The sequence below is a fragment of the Oryx dammah genome, unplaced genomic scaffold (assembly GCF_014754425.2).
Source record: "Oryx dammah isolate SB20612 unplaced genomic scaffold, SCBI_Odam_1.1 HiC_scaffold_5, whole genome shotgun sequence".
Classification (NCBI taxonomy): Eukaryota; Metazoa; Chordata; class Mammalia; order Artiodactyla; family Bovidae; genus Oryx; species Oryx dammah.
In genome coordinates this window covers 96,581,468-96,598,513 of record NW_024070189.1, presented here as the reverse complement: position 1 = coordinate 96,598,513, position 17,046 = coordinate 96,581,468, and the positions used below count along the sequence as shown (strand labels likewise).

Here is a 17,046-nt window from a genome sequence, read left to right as displayed (position 1 = left end):
GAAGAACGGCGGCAGAAGCAAGTTTCCCGGCTTGTGCCAGTTTGGGGATTTGCGAATCAGACCAGAGCGGAGGGAAGGCAGTTGAGAAAAAAAAAAAAAAGCCTGCATTAAAACTAACCAGCTTTGCCTAAAAGTGCGCCTTCCACCCTTAAATAAGACAACGCTGAGGGGAGAGGAGAGACGAGTTATTTCTCACTCTTTAATTATTCCAATGCTTAGCATTATTAAAAAAAAAAACCACACACATTAGCCAATGATATATTCTAACCCTCAACAAAGCTGGTATTTTTCTCTGATTACAGACTTTGCCGTGGCAAACCCGGGCTCCGACGACAGAGGCAGTGCAGAAGCGCGCTCCTAAATGAGAGACAATTTTATTAAAATCATAATCTTTCCTCGCATTTCTCCAGCGCCTTTTCAGCGGCAGACATCCCAGGTGCCCCACGCCGGTTCTACCAGGGAACCGGCGACCGAAAAGCTCAGTCGCCAAACAGGCGAGGCTTCAGCTCCACCGACTGCCGGCATATATATCCACCCCACACCAACCCGCTTTTTTAAAATGCCTGTTTCCATTATCCAGCCTCTGTCTCACGTTAAGAAAAAAAAAAAAGTACAAAAACTCCTTTACAATTTTGAAAATAATTTTTTTAGAGAAGAGGGAAAATATGACCCGAAAAATAAAAAGAGAGGAAAGGGGAGCTAAGTGTGGTCTGGAAGCTTGGGGAAGTGGATGCGGCGGGGATGGGGCACCTCTGGGTCAAGAGTATGGAGTACAGTGTCAACCCCTGCCCCGGATCACCTCCCCAGTCACAGCTGGAGAGGGCTGAGTCATCTGCACGCGGAAAAGGAAAAGGACCTAACACCATCAAAGCGCCCTTAAGTAATTCGGGTGATGAGAAGTCGGGTTTATGACTGGCTTCCGAGAGGCGGATCAGAGCGCTTTCTCTGAATGCCGGGGGCTGCTAGAGCCTGGCGGGGTGGGGGTGGGGGCGGGGTGGCGGGGGGGGGGCGGGGAGGCTTTCACTAGGGAGATGCCTACCAGACATTAGCCTCCCCCTCCAACAGGTTAAGTTGGGGCCCACTCGGCGCACATGTTCTTTTTCCACTTTTCCTCTTCTCCCCCCTGGCCTGCCCAGAAGTGCTGCAAAATGGCTGGTAGCAATGGGTAGAGAGGCCTTAGCGCCCCAAATTCAAGATGTCAGGGCCCAGGGAAGGCGGTGCCGATCAGAGTAGATCTGGAGGGGAAATTTTGTGTAAAGGTTCTTAGAAGCTGCGCAACTCCCGCGGCCTGAGGGCGGGAAAGAAGGAAAGGGAAAGCGCATTTTCTGCCACTTAGTCACATTTCTTCCCCGTGTTCGCCGGAGGCCAAACGCCCCCAAACCCAGCCAAACCCTTGAAACAAACAAAAATGCTCCCCTGCTAAATTTCCCCCGCCCTTATTCACACACAAAAAGAGGCGACTTGAGGAGAGATGGGGAGGCTCGTCCCGAGGCTTAGGGTCTGGCGGCTGAGGCGAGCACAAGGGTTCTCTCCATACTGACGCCCCAAAGTTGCCCTCGGATTCTGGGGCACCTAAGCTCTAAACGTGCTTCGAGCGGCCAAAGAGCAGGACTCATGCATTTCGCATTCTCTGCAAAGCCTTCGAGCGCGTTATCGCCCGCTGGATGTCGAGAGGCCACGGGGAGGACGGGCAGAGGCCACTGCGGCCCCGAGCCCCACCCCGCGCGTCCGGGGAAGGGACGCCGCCATCTGAGCCCCTTCTGGCGCAGGCCTCCGGTGCTGCAAATGGCCGAAGTCCCAGAATGAGAACCAGGCCGGCCCTCGACGCCCGCGCCGGGTCCCCTTCTGCTGGGCCGCGGGGAAGGCTGGGCCGCGCCCCGGGCGAGAGGGTGTCGCGCCTGCGTCCGAAGGATGCCACAGCCCCCCTCAGAGTCTAGTCGGCGTCCTTCTGGGGCTTCAGCTGCGAGGCAAACGCCCAAAGCCTCGCCTATTGCCACTTTCCCTTCACACCCGTTCCCGGGCTCCCCTCGCCTGCCCTCGGGGGCGGCGGCCCTCTCACTCCTCACTAAGCGCTCGTTGCGAGCGCTTCCGCCGCGGGAGCGACCCAACCTTGTGCCACAGGCGCTTTCCGAATCCGGGGCTTTAGGACACCGCTTCCCGCCTTTTCGCCCGGCGCACGCGCACACCCGACTTTGCGCACGGCCCTCCGAGTGTCCCGGCCGTGCGCACCATCGAGGGCGGTGCGCGCCCCTCTACCCTATGGTGTGCGGCCCACGCAAGTGACAACGACAGTCAGCACCCAAGTTCCGCGCACGGGAAACACCCGGCCCTCCCCTTGCCTGAGCTCAGGGCAGGCCTCCCCACCACCCACACCCACCTATGTTCCCCCTATCCAAGCGTGAGCCATTTGAAACGGGTCGGGGACCTGTCAGACGCGAAAAGAATACCCGGGAGGCGACAATGAAAGAAGCTGTTGACGGCAGGAGCCTGGCTAGGGACATACCCTGGGGCTAACACACAAGCACCGGCGGCGCGTTTCCGCCGGAGTTTCCACAGATATACAAGCGGACTAGGGGGCTTCGAGGCGACGTGAGGGACCGCCTGGATCCTCTCTTCCGGGCGCTTGGGAGAAGGCACGGAAGACGATCTTTCTTCCACCGGGCCCGGAGCATCCGGAGCGCTTTGGTTGAGCAGTGAGGCTGTCTAAGGAGTCCTGGGACACCCTCCCCCACCTCCGTTCAGCCCTGCGCTTCTATTTTAAGACGTCTCCCATCCCTCCAAAACCCACCCACACTCGCTCCTGAGGTCCAAAGTGCGCACGGGGAACCCGCCTCCAAGCCCCCGGGCGCACCTGAGGGAAAGTCCAGGAGGGCTGGTAGCGCGCGGCCTGAGCTGCCAAGCTGGACTCAGGCGGGGGGGGGGAGCGCACATGGAAGTTTCGCCCGAGATGCCGGGCGCGGGGTGGGGGCGTTAAATGGCCTCTTTGTGGAGAGGAATTGCGGGCCGTCACTCAGGATTAATTTAAGCAGCAACAGCAAACACACCAAAAAGCAATGTCTCGCCGCCAGCACCCACCCCCGCAATTGTGTTTCGGGTAGGGCTGAGGGATTCAGTGATGTAGCTTGGCCTTTCGCGGGAAGGGGGGTCCCTAGCCTTTAAGAACGACGGGCGTCCACAATTGGGGGGGGCAACTCCCGCCTCGCCCCACGGCCCCTGCAAGGAGAAATGTGTGTGTGCGTGTGTTTTTTGCATGTTTGGGAAGAAGCCGAATAGGGATGGTTAAACCCAAGTACAAACATGGAGCGGAATGGGGGGGAGGTTCTTACTTGTAAGAAACATATATATAAAGGTACAAATTTCCAATATAAATATAGCACATGCAGGGGCGCCACTGGGCACCCGTTCTGGGGCGTCTCACCTGAGCCCCAGGGACATTTGGGGAGGCGGGTGTTCCAAGAGAAATGGAAGCGGTGGGAACTAGGCCTCCGGGTCCCAGTCCCCTCCCCTCCAAGCCTGAATGCGGCTTTGCAGCCAGGTGCCCTGGGCGGCCTAGCAGGTGTGCAGCTCACGTGAAATACACGCGTGTGCAGACTGAGAGAGAGGTGCGTGCCCGCGTGGGCCTGTTGGCGTGTGTGTGGGCACCAGCAGTTCCTGCAGGCTCATCTACCCACCTAAGCTCGGGACCTCCAGTGCTGGCGCAGGGCAGTACTCGCGCTCTGAACACCGCTCAGGATACAAGCAGGAGTGCAAGTGCGTGATGTGTGTGTGTGTGCGCGCGCGCGCGTCTGTGTATATGTATGTGTGCCAGCCCCCCATCTGATGTTGGGCAAGGGTATATATTTATGGAAGGTGTGCTTCCAGCAGTCCCAATGGGGTGTGGGGCCTGCGTATGCGCAGAGCAGGCAGTGCCTGGGATCCCGGCCGCCGGCGTCAGGCTAGGGAACGTTGGCCACTCGGTTCTGAGCTTCTGTGCGAGAGCTTGCTTACGTGCGTGCGCGCGCCCGAGTGTCCGCAGACCCGGGAGTGCGCCCACCCAGGCGCCCCGTCGGGGCCGCTGAGCCGGGTGTGCGCATGTGCTTGCCCTAAGAGCCGACACGTGCGCCGGGGCCGCCGTTGCCGCCACGCCGAGCCAGGATTTGGCCCCTAAGCGGGCCAGGGGGCAGGGCCCGCCGCCGCCCGGCGGGTCTCAGCGGGATGTCGTTGGAGCGGTGTTGGTTTTGGCCGTGGCTGCTCTAATGGGGGAAGCCCCGGGGAGCGGACGGGGGTGGAACAAAGAAGGGGAAAGCAAGGGAAAGAGGGCTGCAGAGGAGGAGGAGGAGGAAGCGCACTGGAATGCGGAGGGCCCTGGGGAGTAAGGGTGCAGGGCAGCCCAGGTCTCCTGGGCATGGCTGGGGCCGAGGGACTTCCCTGGAAGCCTAAGGCTGCCACTCCCACCCCTCACTGTGGATAGAGACAGTTTTGCAGCCACCTCTCTGCCTTCCAGAACCCTGGCCCCAGCCAAAGGCTCTGCAGGCTGCAGCCACCACGGGCCACAAGCAGCAAAGTGACATTTGGGCTGGAGGGCATGGTTCGCATTTCCTTAGGGGAGGGCAGACCGTTTGAGCCCTTTTAAGCAAGGAACCGGGAGGCCCCTTCCCTTGTTTTTTGCCTGGGTTGCTTAGAACCTCAGTTTTCCCCATCTGGGGAATGGGAAGGGAACTCCCATGGGGAGGGTCAGAAGGAGGAATGTCAGTTGCATAGGACTGGGTTGAAAAGCAGGGTGATCTTTTAAGTCTTGCTTGCCCCTGGGGGCGTTGCTGAGTACTTCCTGCCATCCCACTTCTAGCCTCATGACCTTGGCACTTAACCTTCTGGCCTCTGTTTCCTCATCTGTAAAACAGGTTACTCATACCTGTCTCCCGCTGGGAAGGTTACAGGAGGTCACGTGCACCCGCCCACCCGCTGCCCAGGCATAATTGCTCTGGAGTTGCTAGCTGTTATTTTTATTGTGAAGTCTATGGCTGTGACAAGCTGTGACGCTTGGTGTGATCGCGTGAGGCTGGCTGTGTGTGTGACTGTGCCGCTGTGTGTGTGTGCGTGTGTGTGACAGGTTGTGTGTGAGACTGTGCGTGGACGACAGATTGTGCCGGTGTGCGGCAGTGCCTGTGACAGGCTGTCACTGCGCGACAGACTGCGGGTGGCGGGGTGTTGCGCGTACCGACTGTGAGTGGAGATGAAGTGGTGTGTGGGGCTGGGACCAGGGGACCCCCATAAACCTACCTCAGGGAGGGTCTGGCTGACAGATGAGGAGATTCTCAGGGCCTGGGGGCAGGTCAGTCCAGTGTCCTGTCCACCTTGCCCTTTCTATTGTTCAGAGGGATCCCACCTGCTTACAAACCTTGGGAGGTGACCCTATGATGGAGCCTACCCCTCCCCAGGGGGACACATTGTGTCAGCTCAGATACCCATCTCCACCCCAGGAAGGTCATCAGGAACCTCAGGGCATAGAGGATCGCAGGCCCGGCTGGCTTTGGTGAGGGACACACACCCTAAGCCTGTTTTCCACAATTACCCTGAGCCTGTTTTCCACAATTTCCCTGAGCTCCAGGCCTGGGGAGGGCTGGTGGAGACCCAGAGAAGGAGGGATTTAGGGAAAGACCAAGAAAAGCCAAGAGAGAAATGGAGGAAGAAGATGAGAAAAACAGAGACTTCCCTAGGAACTGGCAAACATAGAGCTGCTTGAGGTCTGGGCCTCCAGTCAAGGTGGACACCCATCAGGTTTTTGGAAATGCCAGCTGACACCTACAAGCATAGCTTGTACCCCAGGCCTTGTGCTCAGACCCCACTTTTAAGGGACTCACTGCTCCCTTCACTGATTTCAACCCAGTCACTCTTCTAATCAGTGTAGGATTCTGCTTCTTACACCCCTCCCTGGGGCCCAGCGCCTCCTTCTACACTTGGAGAAACTGAGGCTGAGAAAGGGGAGGGGACCCATCTTGAGTACCCACTCACGGCCAGGAGACCTGAGAAATCAGAACTCCAGGCTTTGTGTCATGCACTTCCCCAGTATGGAAAAACCTCAGCAGCTGGAAAAACCCCAGGGCCTGTGGGTTGGGGGCAGTACCCTCCAAACCCCACCCTGCCCCCCTCGGTGTGTCAGTATGTGTGTGCTGGGTGTATGTTCTGGGGAGTGCTATGATCCTCGGCTGTCACGTGTCTGGTGTCACAAGCCACACATGATGTGTGTGTCCCTCTGCTATCATAGGCCTCTGTGTGTCTGTGTGTCCGTTCAAGACCAGCCCCTGCCAGAGAGAGGGGAGAAGTGTCGAAGCACCCCCCCACCCCACCCCACCCCCCCGAAAGTGTGTCTTTGATACTTGCAGCCTCGGCAGCGAAAAACAAGTTTCCACAGGGCCGCCTTGGGCTGAGGCCAGGCCGTCCTCAAATAACATTTGAAGTTACTTAGCAAACTTTGTTTAGTGCCGAGAGAGGCGGGCACCAGGCTTGGGGGGGGGGGCAGTAAACCGGTTCCTCCTAAGGCCCTTGTCCCTCTGTGGGCACAAGTGCCTAGCTTGGGGCTTGGTTCCCCCCACCCCAGCTCTGGGGAAGGGGAACAGAAATCTTCAAGCCCAGGGTGGGAGGGGGTAGGCTTGGCAGAGGAGGGGTGGGAGCACCCTCCAAACGAAGCCTGGCTTTTCCCATTTCTGTCCAGACCCTGGGCTTGGAGAGAAATGCCCGCCTGGTCTCCCTGGGTCCCAGAGGCTGACACCAGGCCCTAGGGGTCAGTTCAGAAGTGGGAGTGTCTGCACTTCTCCGTCACCCTTTCTGCAGCCCAGCTCTGCCAACCTTGAGGCTGGTTGCACAAGCTGGCTTGAAGCATGTTTCCTCCTCCAGATGCACATACACAAGCACCCAGAAAGCCCTCCTTGAGCCCATATGCTTGGCCTCCCAAACCCTCTCTTCCAAGGTCCCCAGCCCCAGGCAGCAGAGGCCAGAGAGCCAGCAACGGCAGGTTTGGAAGTGAGGTTGGCGCCTATGGGAGGGGGAGGGGGAGGAGATGCCAAAAATGGTGAGCCATTACAGGCAAGCAGGCGAGAGAGGGAGGAAGCAAGCAGGGAAGATGGAAGCCAGGCAGGCATCCTCTCTGAGCTCTGGGATGCAAAGGGGCAATGGGAAAAGCAGGCTGGGCCCTTCCACGGAGCGGGCATGGGGAACAAGCCCCAGGTGGCATGCGGTGGGCAAGGGGCCCAGGAGGTGCCCAGCGTTCCCCCACCCCCACCTCAACTTCGAAATGGAGACTGGCAGCAGCAGCCGCTCGGCTCTGCCCGGGCATGGGGTGGGGGTGGCGGGCAGGCAGGACGCCAAACCAAATGCCACCAGGCTGGGCACAAGGGTTGCCAGCCAGCAGTGCTGACCCCACCAGCTCCAGTCCAGAGCCCTCACACCTGGAGCTTTGGGGGTAGAGGGAAATGGGGGTCCAGAGGTGGGAACTGGGGGTCCAGCAGACAAAGCTAGGTCCCCTCAAACCATGGGCAGGTCCCCAAGACCCTACAAAGATGGCGCAGCCTGGCACTGCCAGGGAGACAGGCTGGGTAAAAATAAACTGGACCCGCCCCGAGGGAGCTAAATCGAGGGGCCCAGGTGGAAGTGCCACTCTGGGCCACCAGCTGCCCCAGCCCCACCCCCCAGCTCAGAGCAGCCCAGTTGAGAGCACCCAGTGCCCATCGAGTCCCAGTTTTTATAGAGAAGAGGCCCCGGCCATCTTGTCCCCGGGTCTTAGGCCGGCATCCACAAGTAAGGATAACGGATGACCTCAGACAGCAGCAACAAGAGGCTGTGGGTTCCAGGCGGATGGTGCAGGCAACCAGACTAAGTCACGTACCCCTGACCTCCGCACTACCCCGTGGAGAGGGCAGAGGACCTGGTAGGCCACACTTGAGCCACGGCAGAGCAACCAAATTGAAAGTCAACACTGAGCCACGAGGCCACCAGACCACCTCTGCTAAAAAACATAGCTGTCCGGCACTTCTGAGGGCCCTACCTGTCCTCGTTCCCCCATAACACCTATCGCAGTCTCAAATACTGGACACTCCTTTGTTTATCGGGTTCACAGTCTACCCTCCCACCGGGGCTGGCACCTCCACTGATTTTGCTCCTTGCCGAGCCCCCGGGGCCTAGAACAGGGCTGGCACCCAGGAGGTGCTTAGCAAATATTTGTGGAAGGAATGCACAGGCCCCCAGCTGCACCCCCAGCACACGGGCTCTGGCGAGGTGCCCGGCAAGGTGCCCGGCAAGGTGTGGGAGAGGGCGTTGGGCCCTGCCAGGAAGGTGAGGATAAGCCTGGCTGGTGGGTGTGCAGAGAGGGTGGGATGACTGTCCACTCTCATTCTGAGCCCTGGGACAGAAGAAGAGCTGAAGGTCAGAGCCGTAACTAGGGTTCAAGGGTCAACATCAACCGCTAGGACACACTCTGAATGGGGGCCGAGAGGGCCACTCTGAAATTTCATTAAGGCCAGAAAATAAGCTAGCTTTTTCTCCCATCAGTAAGATTTAGGATAGGGGTGATCAGAGAAGAGAGCAAGGCTCTTCCACCTTCTAGCCCTTGGCCCTGATACAGGACACGTCTTCTCAGAATCTGTTTTTCATCTATCGAATCAAGCACTTGCTTCACATCAAGTACTGTTTTAAAGCACTTGGGATAAACCAACTCCTCTGATCCTTCCCACAACCCTATGAGAGCAAACTGAGGCCCAGAGAAGTTGAACGACTTGCCCAAGGTCACACAGCTACTGAGTAACAAAGCCAGGATTCATACCCAGGAAATTGGCTCAGAGGTCCCACTCTCCTAATAATGTCCAAATGTCCCCAATGCCAACAGTGCTGAAGTGGAGCAACCCGGTCTAACATACTGTCAGAGACACACATGGGCACAGCTAACCCTTACCATGTCCACCTCGTGTGGAAGGATTCAGGGAGACGAGCTAGGGAGGCACATAGGTCAGGTCAAGACACAGCGCGCATTCAGCACACTTTAGCCATTGCTACGATTCTGAGGACAAACACTTATCCACTTATTATCCTCTGAAAGGTTTTCTTCCTGTAGGACTCCATCAGCCACCTTTCTTCTGCTCTTTCTCCAGAGTCAGAAATGAGGAGTCAACGGCCAGAGGATTAATGAGACAGCCGCACGGAGAACCAGAGCCTCAGGGGTCAGCCTCGCCTCCATCCTGGACTGTCTCAGTGGCTGCCAGAAGCAAGACTGTGAAACAGGGGCCCAGAAGCAGGGGTGTTGTGGGTAGAGGCGGGCATGTGGCCTCGTAGGAGTATCCCCTAGGCATCTACAAACCAGCACTGGGACTCAGAGCTCTCAGTTCCATCAGGAGAGGATGGAACTGCCACTTAAAGGCAGTTCCATCTTGGGGTGGTTGGATCTGCCACTTAAAGACAGCTGGGAGCAGGGCAGGCAGGTAGAAGGGAAGGTACAAAGAGGGCAGGTCTCACCTCTGAGGCTCCATTTCCAAGCAGGGCCAAGTGTGGCCCAGGTGCGAATGGGTGTGTGGGTGTGACCCTCATCCCCGTGTGCTGGAGCAACATGGGATTGTGTACGTGCCCCACCATTTGTGCCCAGGCTTGTGTGTCTGTGAGGTGGGGGGAGGCATGCATTTGTTGACAATACCTGGGTCCTGGTGAGCAAGACAGTGTGAGACACTGTGCTAGCCAGACTCTTGTCCGGGTGTATTTGTGTGTGTGCACGCACGCACTCAGTGGGTGTTAGGAGCTAGCCGGGCTCAGGTGTATGTGACTGCGTGTGTCTAACAATATACTAGAGCCGAGTTTTTCCACTTCAGCCCAACGGTTGACACGAGGGCTGAATCATTATTTGTGGTTGGGGTCACTTCTGTGTCCTGCGGGTGCTGGGCGCCTCCCTGGCTTCCACCCACTAGATGCCAGAGGCAAACTCTCCTCCATGTGTGACAACCAGATGTTTCCAAGCATCGCAAGGTGTGTGTGTCTCACCGTGTGTCTGAGAGTGTCACTGCGTGCGTGTGCCATGCACTTTACGCCACATGTCTGGGGGCTGTGTGCTGTTGGGTGGTGGCGGTGCCTGTGTCTCATGGTGTCTCATTGTGTACCATGGGTGCACCAGAGTCAGCACCCACGCACGTGACCCTGTGCACGGAGCCCGAGTCGCTGTGTTTGGTGTGGCGGGGGCATCTCTAAGTGTCTGTGTGTGAAGCGAGCCCCTCTGTATGGGAACCCCAGTGTCTGTGTGCTCCTGAGTGCCATGCCTGTGTTGACGACGTGATTCTTTGTGCCTGTGTGTGCCAGTGACCGTGTGCAACTTTGTGGGAGACAGACCCAGAATAAACCCCCAAGATGATTCAACTGAAGCCGATATTTGGATGGACCATCTCAGATGATTAGGCACTCACCCCCCACCCCGCCCCCAGCTCCTGGCTGCCCTGGACAGAAAGCTGCTTCCTGGGGCCAAAAGGGTGGGGTGCTCCTCCAGGTTGCCGCTTTCTCCAGTTCTGCTCCTGCAGATTCAGGTGGGGACAGACCCCGGCCTTTGCCTGATATGTGCCAGGAAGGCTGGCACAGAGCTTCCAACCGAGGGGGCCGGGTTCTGGGTGATGGTGGTGGCACTGCCCCTTGCCTGCTGCTGGCCACCACCCCCAGTCTCTGCTCAGGGTGGGGCCCAGTGGGGGGAGAGCTCCCCAGTGCAACCCGGGCTTCCGATTGGCTATGGAGCGCCGCAGTGCCCGCCACCCGCCTCCCCCTCCCCGGCTGGCGCAGCCACATCGGTAGTGATGGCAAACGCAGCTCGGAGTTCTGGGCACAGCTGCGCCTCGCAGAGGCCTGCCAGCCCCACCAGAAGCCAGACACCCCAGCTCCGTGCCCCCGACCCCTCCCCACCCACCCGCCCACCCAACCGGGCAGCAAAGTCACCCCAGCCACTGCTCGCTCAGGCTGCCAGGCCCAGTCCACCCAGCCCCCTCGCCCACCGGTCCTGTGCCCCCTTTAGCCCAGCCCGCTTGGGGGCCCAGGCCCCTTCACTCGGCCACTCCCGCCCTCAGAGGGGCTCCTCCGGAGTGGGGGGGAGGCAGCAAGGAAGGGGGGCGGGGAAGGGGGGAGCTAGCCCTTCTTTTAGTGAACGCGCCCAGAGCTGGAGCCAAAAATCGAGGAGGAGAGATATTCAGACAGAGCCAAGATGCGTTTGGCAGGAGGAGAGAGAGGGAGAGAGGGAGCAGGAGGAGGGGAGAGAGGGAGGAAAGAGAGGGGGCGGGGAAGTCAGGGAGGGGGCTTCAGCCTCCAAACCACGCTCTCAAAGCCTCCAGGGGTCAGCAGGGTGGCGTGGGGGTGGGGGACCCGGGGCCGGCTTGGCCCTGGGGGCAGTGGGCTCAGGCCCATGGAGACAGCCGGACACCCCAGCTGGCCAGGCCAAGACGGACACGGGCAGAAGCCAAGATCAATGTGCGCCGGGCAGACAGAGCGAGGCCTGTGGGCGGCCCAAACATACACCCGCACCTCACCACACAACGGGCTTCTGTCCATGCCGGGCCAGGGGCAAGGGTGGGGCCCACAGCAGGGCCACCACGGCCGCCAGACCTCAGGGGAAGCCTTGGAGAGGCCGGCCCACTCCCAGCCGCTAGATTGGTCGCCATAGTGGGCCCTTCACAAGGTGCCGAGAGGCCAGGGGAGGCCACGGAGAGGGGTCCCAGTGGAGAAACACCAATCGATGGTCACTGGGGCAAGCCCAGGACACACAGCGCCATGGGGGTGATACCTGTCGGCCCACACAGGGAAACGGGTAGGCCAACACAGGTGGACACAGACAGGCCGCCCCACACAGTGAGACACATTGATGCACCACTTGTCGTGACGGCCAGACCCAGGAGGCTTCCATCGATGATTCGTTTAGTGACACACCGTAGCGACGCTGTGACACAAAGACCACATCGGGCATCCTGACACCCACAGTGACACCCCCCACCCCGGTGTCACCTCAATGCACAGAGACGGAGCTGGGGATGACCCTCAGAGACAGCAGGCAGCATCCACTGACACACCCTCGGAGACACAGGGGCACTTGAAAAGGGAGCCACACAGACATGCAGAGCCACCTTCCGGGAACGGTCCTCCATGGCTCGCCATGCCGACGAACGCACACGCGAATCTGGAAGAATCCGGGGAGCTGCTCAGGGGTGTCCCCCTACCTGGCCCCTTCACCTACACCTCCAGGGGTTTGGGGGTAGGAAAGCACAGACTGCATTCTCTCCCCTCCCCCCGCCGCTAGGAGGGACAAGACCCCCTCCTCAGCGCTGTGCTGGAGGGAAGCACCGGCATCCAGGCCTCCTCAGCCTCTCGGTCCAGCTGGAGGAAACTGTGAGACCCCCCTCGCCGGCCCCCTGTGCCTGCACTTCAAGAGCAGAGGACAGGAACCAAGAGGACCAGAAAGGCCAGGCTCCCAGGGGGCTGGAAATGGAAGCCAGTGGTTCGACACTGACCGCTAGGGAGCCTTTGCTGCCAGCCACAGCTGCACGCCTGTCCCCTGCCCATACCCACAATGCCCACTGGACCCTGTCAAGTGCCCTCATAGGGTCCCGCACAGGCATCCCATCCCCACGATGGGCCCAGGTGACGATATGCCCTGATGCAGACACAGAAATGACTCTGGAGCCACGAGGATGTCAACACCGGGACCCACCCAGATTCCTAGGTTTTCTGACCCACTCACATCTGAAGACTCACGTGTACACACCCTTGCACACTCTGGCCCAAGGCCTCAGAGCCTAGCCTCAAAGCCAGCTTGGTCAAACTCAGGGAAAGGACCAGGGGCAACTGAAGCCCCCCACGAATGCCATGGTTCCCACAGGGCAGCCCAGGTCTTGGCTCTCTGTCCCCTCCCTCACCCCCACTATCACCTCTCCCTGTCTTGAACCCCTGCCATCCATCCCTCCGGCACTCCCCCCTGCCCTGCCCGCTCACAGCCCCCCTACCTCCCGCCGCCTACTTGGCCTCCAGTATCCCACCTGAGGAAAAACAGCTGGGCCATGAGATGGCCTATTTCCTTCCCAACTCTTCTTTTGCTTCCTCCTTCCTCCAGGCAGTCCACTTGGATTTCTATGATTGGGAGGTGCTTAACCCTGCCCTCTATCCCTCTGGAGTGGCCTGCCCTCAGCTAGGAGGGCCTGAGGCTGGCCTAACAGTGATAACCAAAACGACACATCATTCCTTTCCTTGAGCACACGCTACATGCCAGGCACAGCCCTGAGCCTAATCTCAGCGTGAGAAATCAATATCATTACCCATTGAAATATTTTTAATTATTTTTTTTTTACTGCCCATTTCACAGACCAAGAAAATCCTGGGCTTCCAGTCACAGGATTAGAAGATGCAGAGCCGGAGCTCAAACCCTGAGCCATCTCTGGCAAAGTCTCACACTCAACCTCTGCTTCCACGGCTCCACCTGGAAGCCCTTGAGGTCACATAAGACCTTCTGGACTGGGCCAGGGACCCCTGGCTCCAGTCCCCCCTGTGTTAACCCAGCAGAGCCCTCAGCTCTGAACTCTATGTGAGCTCAACCTAGCCCCAAGCATGGTATACTCTGTCCCAGCTGGTCACCACACTTGCCTCCCGCCCCCAGCAATGGGCGCTGAGCAGGCAGGGCCAGAGCCAGAGAGAAAATTTGCCATAACAAGGGGCTCTCGTGTTGGCATCAGGGAGGCCCCAGCCCATCACCGTCCCTTGAGGGAGTGTGTATGTGGTTGTGTGGAAATAAGGGTACGTGAACATTCCGCTGCTCCTGCGGCTGCGTGGCAGGCAATGTTGGTGAACACGTGTGTCTGTGCACCCACCCGGGTAAGCCAGCAGCCTCACGTCTGTGTCAGGGTGTGTGTCTTGTGTCAGGTCTGTGTGAGCAAGTGTAAGGGTGAACACACACTTGAGTCAGCCTGTATCCGAAGGTGTCTGGCCAGTATTGCTGTGTCTCCGTGAGTTTATGTAGAGACACGTGTCCTATATCAACGGGTCCATGTGTGTTGGTGTGTGTGTGTGTGTGTGTGCTGGTGGGGAGAGAACACAGGTCCACCTTTTTCTATGTACATAAGTTCGTCCGTCCATGGCCGTGTGTCTGGACGTCAGCACAAAGGCGTCGTTCGTGTCCTCATCTTGGCGGCAGCGGTGGTGTATCTGTGTGTGCACATCCTGTGTGCAGCTCTGTTTGTTAGGAGTGGAGGGGCCTGCCATCTACCCCATTCCCCTCAACAAAGGACTCAGGCCGTGGCTGCAGTGGGCTCAAACAGCCCCAGCAAGCACCCCACCCAGCCACCCTGGATTTCGAAGCTTTTTCCACCAGGAGATTTTTACCCCCCGCACCATCACGTCCGCCCTTCCCCCTCGCCCACAGTGCCTTTCCCCGCCAGGGCCCCGCTGCTCCAAGCTCGTTCCTGCTCAATCATTTATTGACTTTAAAATCGAAGCCAATTCTGGTTTGAAAAAAAAAAAAAAGACACACACACACACACAGCGAGGCCAGGGAGAGACTGAGTCCGAGACTCGAGGGGGAGGATAGAGCAGAGATGGGGCCAGAATCAGAGAGAGACAGGGAAAGACAGGGACAGTCACAGATATAGGACAGCGAGACAGACGGAAAAGGGGCAGAGAAAGACAGAGATACAGGAAAAGACGAGACTGGCAGAGCAAACTAGGGAAGCAGAACGATTTATAAAAACAGAGACTAGCTCCCAGAAATGTGACTGGAAGGAGGGGCAGGCTGGACTCCGCTGACCAGCCAACAGCAGCTGCCTGCCCAGAGCTGAGGAGCGCAATCCAGCAGGCACATGCCCCTTCTCTCCCCAGACGCCCTGCCACACTCAGGCCTGCCACAGAGAGCTGACCCCTTGCTCCCTTCTGGGGTGTCAGAGAGCCAAGGCCTGGCCATCGCCCTGAGTCTGGGGGCTACCCCAGCCCTTCCTTGTCTTGTCACCAGTGGGCCAGCTGGTATTTTCTTTCCCAGGGTGCTGTGATGTCTGAGGAGCCAATTTCTCACCCAGGCCAAGGAGGAGGGTAGGCCTGGGAGCTAAGCAGGCAGCTGGTGGGCCAAGGGCCGCTCAGGCATGAGGTCTTGATTCCACTAGGCCCCAAATACCAGCCACACTGGCCAGCCATAGCTCACACCCAGCTAGGTGTATAGGGGTCGTTGTGCGAGGGGCCTAAGATGGGGTGGCCGGCCAGTCAGAGGGGCTACCCTGACTGATGGTGGGTGTGGGGGCCCCCCACACTGCCATCAAGGCCAGAGTGCTTGCTCACACCTGCATACACACTGTGACACACATGTGTGCATATGCACCTCACTAACATGTACTCACACCTGCTTCTGTACAGGAAAACCCTCGCTCCTGGACACACACATGTCCGTACCATGCAGGGCTGCCCATGCCTGATCCACAAGGCCACATGCAGACCCTGAGACTGACACATACCACACACACGCATCTGTGGATACAAGCATTTTGTTTGTTGGGAGGGGGCTGGCGCAAACCCCTGACATACCCTCTAGCCCCTTGCCACAAACCACACCCGCACTGCAGCCATATTCACGTGGATTCCCATTCCGCAGCCTGGGCACACTTGGCACACAGCTGGCAAGGCTCAGATCGGCAGAGGGGACAATTAGGACCCCAGACTTGGCCTAGAGATGCCCCCTCCCCACAAACGTAGGCTCTGCTGGTAGGCAGAGCTAGGCGGCCCCCAGGTGTCCCTCTGCGGAGTCTGGGTTGCCAGCCATAGCATGGCCCAGGAGACAGTGCTACCAGGGCCGCTGTGGTCTCTGGGTATCTTCTATGCCCTCTCAGAGCCTGAAGCCACCTCCAGGGAAGGTGGGGTGGCAGGGCAGACATCCCCCCCGGCCTCTTTCGCCCTGCACTGAGCGCGGTGCTGGGAACTTCGCTGGAGGCGGGACGCGCTCTCGCAGCGCGCCAAGGTCGGCACAGCGCCCGCGGCTGACTCGACGGCGTGGCCGCAGCACGATCGGCAGTTGTCCGAGACTCCTTCCCGCCCCTCCCGCCTCCAGGCAGCGGGACGGGATTCCCCAGACCTGCCTGGTCCGCGGCGCCGCAGCCAGCCGGGGTCGCTGGGGCCGGAAAGTTTGCGCTAAGGAAAGTTGTTTTTTTTCTTTTTTTTAGGGGTGGGGGGGCGCGACTGCGGCGTCCAGGGTCGGCGAAGAGGCGCGGCCTGGGCTGGCAGCCGGCCCGTCCCTCCTTCCCCTCCCCTGCCCCACAGAAATTTGGGAGCCCCGCCATTTTCTTAGCCCCGCTCCCATGTGAGGCCTGAACAAAGACTTTGGGGAGACGCCCGGGCCGCTCGGCCCGCCCCGGGCACCCCGGCAGCACGCAGGGGCCATGGCCACGCACGCCGGCCGCTGCCACCCTGCGGAACCGCTGCGCCCGCCCTAGGGAACGCCGCCAGCCCCAGTCCCCGCAAGGCGCCCTGCGGACCACCCCCTGCTACTCTGTCACCCCGCAAACACTGCCAGCGGCCGCGCTGTCCGGGTGCACGCCACAGTCGCCCACAGGTCGGCGGGAGTCCCGCTGCCCACTGCACCCCAGTCGAGCGCGCGCGCGCGCACACACACATACACACACACACACACGCACTCCGGCTCCGCGCTCCAGGGGCAGCGCCACGCACGCAGCCAGCCACCCCCGGAACCCCAATAGGAGTCTGCCCCTGGGCCAGGGTCGCACGCGCACCGGGGCGTCCGGACGCGTGCCCGGACTCCCCGTCGCCCGGCTTGCACCCCTCGGCCACCCGCGGGCTCACTCCCCCCAGCCGCCGAGCTCCCCCTCCGCCCTCCCGCCCGCGCCGCCGGCCGGCCTCCTGCGCCCGCTCCCCTCCCGGGTCGCGCGGGGGCGGCGGCCGGTACCTGGGTGAGGCAGTACGGGGAGTACATAGCTGGACGCCCGGGCGGGAGCGCGGCGGCCGGCCGCGGCGAGGGGAGGCCCGGCAGGCGGCGGCCGCGCTCGGGCTCCGGCTCCGGCTCGGCTCCTCCGGCCTCCGCCGCGC

General features: G+C 59.9%; 1 protein-coding gene across 6 annotated transcripts in view; it reads right to left on the bottom strand.

Moving 5' to 3' along the window:
* Positions 1–17,040, bottom strand: part of NFIX (nuclear factor I X) — a 95,663-nt gene extending 78,623 nt beyond the window's left edge. For all 6 annotated transcript variants that reach the window (XM_040240829.1, XM_040240832.1, XM_040240831.1 and 3 more), the window contains exon 1: positions 16,907–17,040. In XM_040240829.1, the coding sequence (XP_040096763.1) occupies positions 16,907–16,933 (27 nt within the window). In that variant the 5' untranslated portion in view covers positions 16,934–17,040. The remainder of the gene's footprint in view (positions 1–16,906) is intronic.
* Between the last annotated feature and the right edge of the window lie 6 nt (positions 17,041–17,046).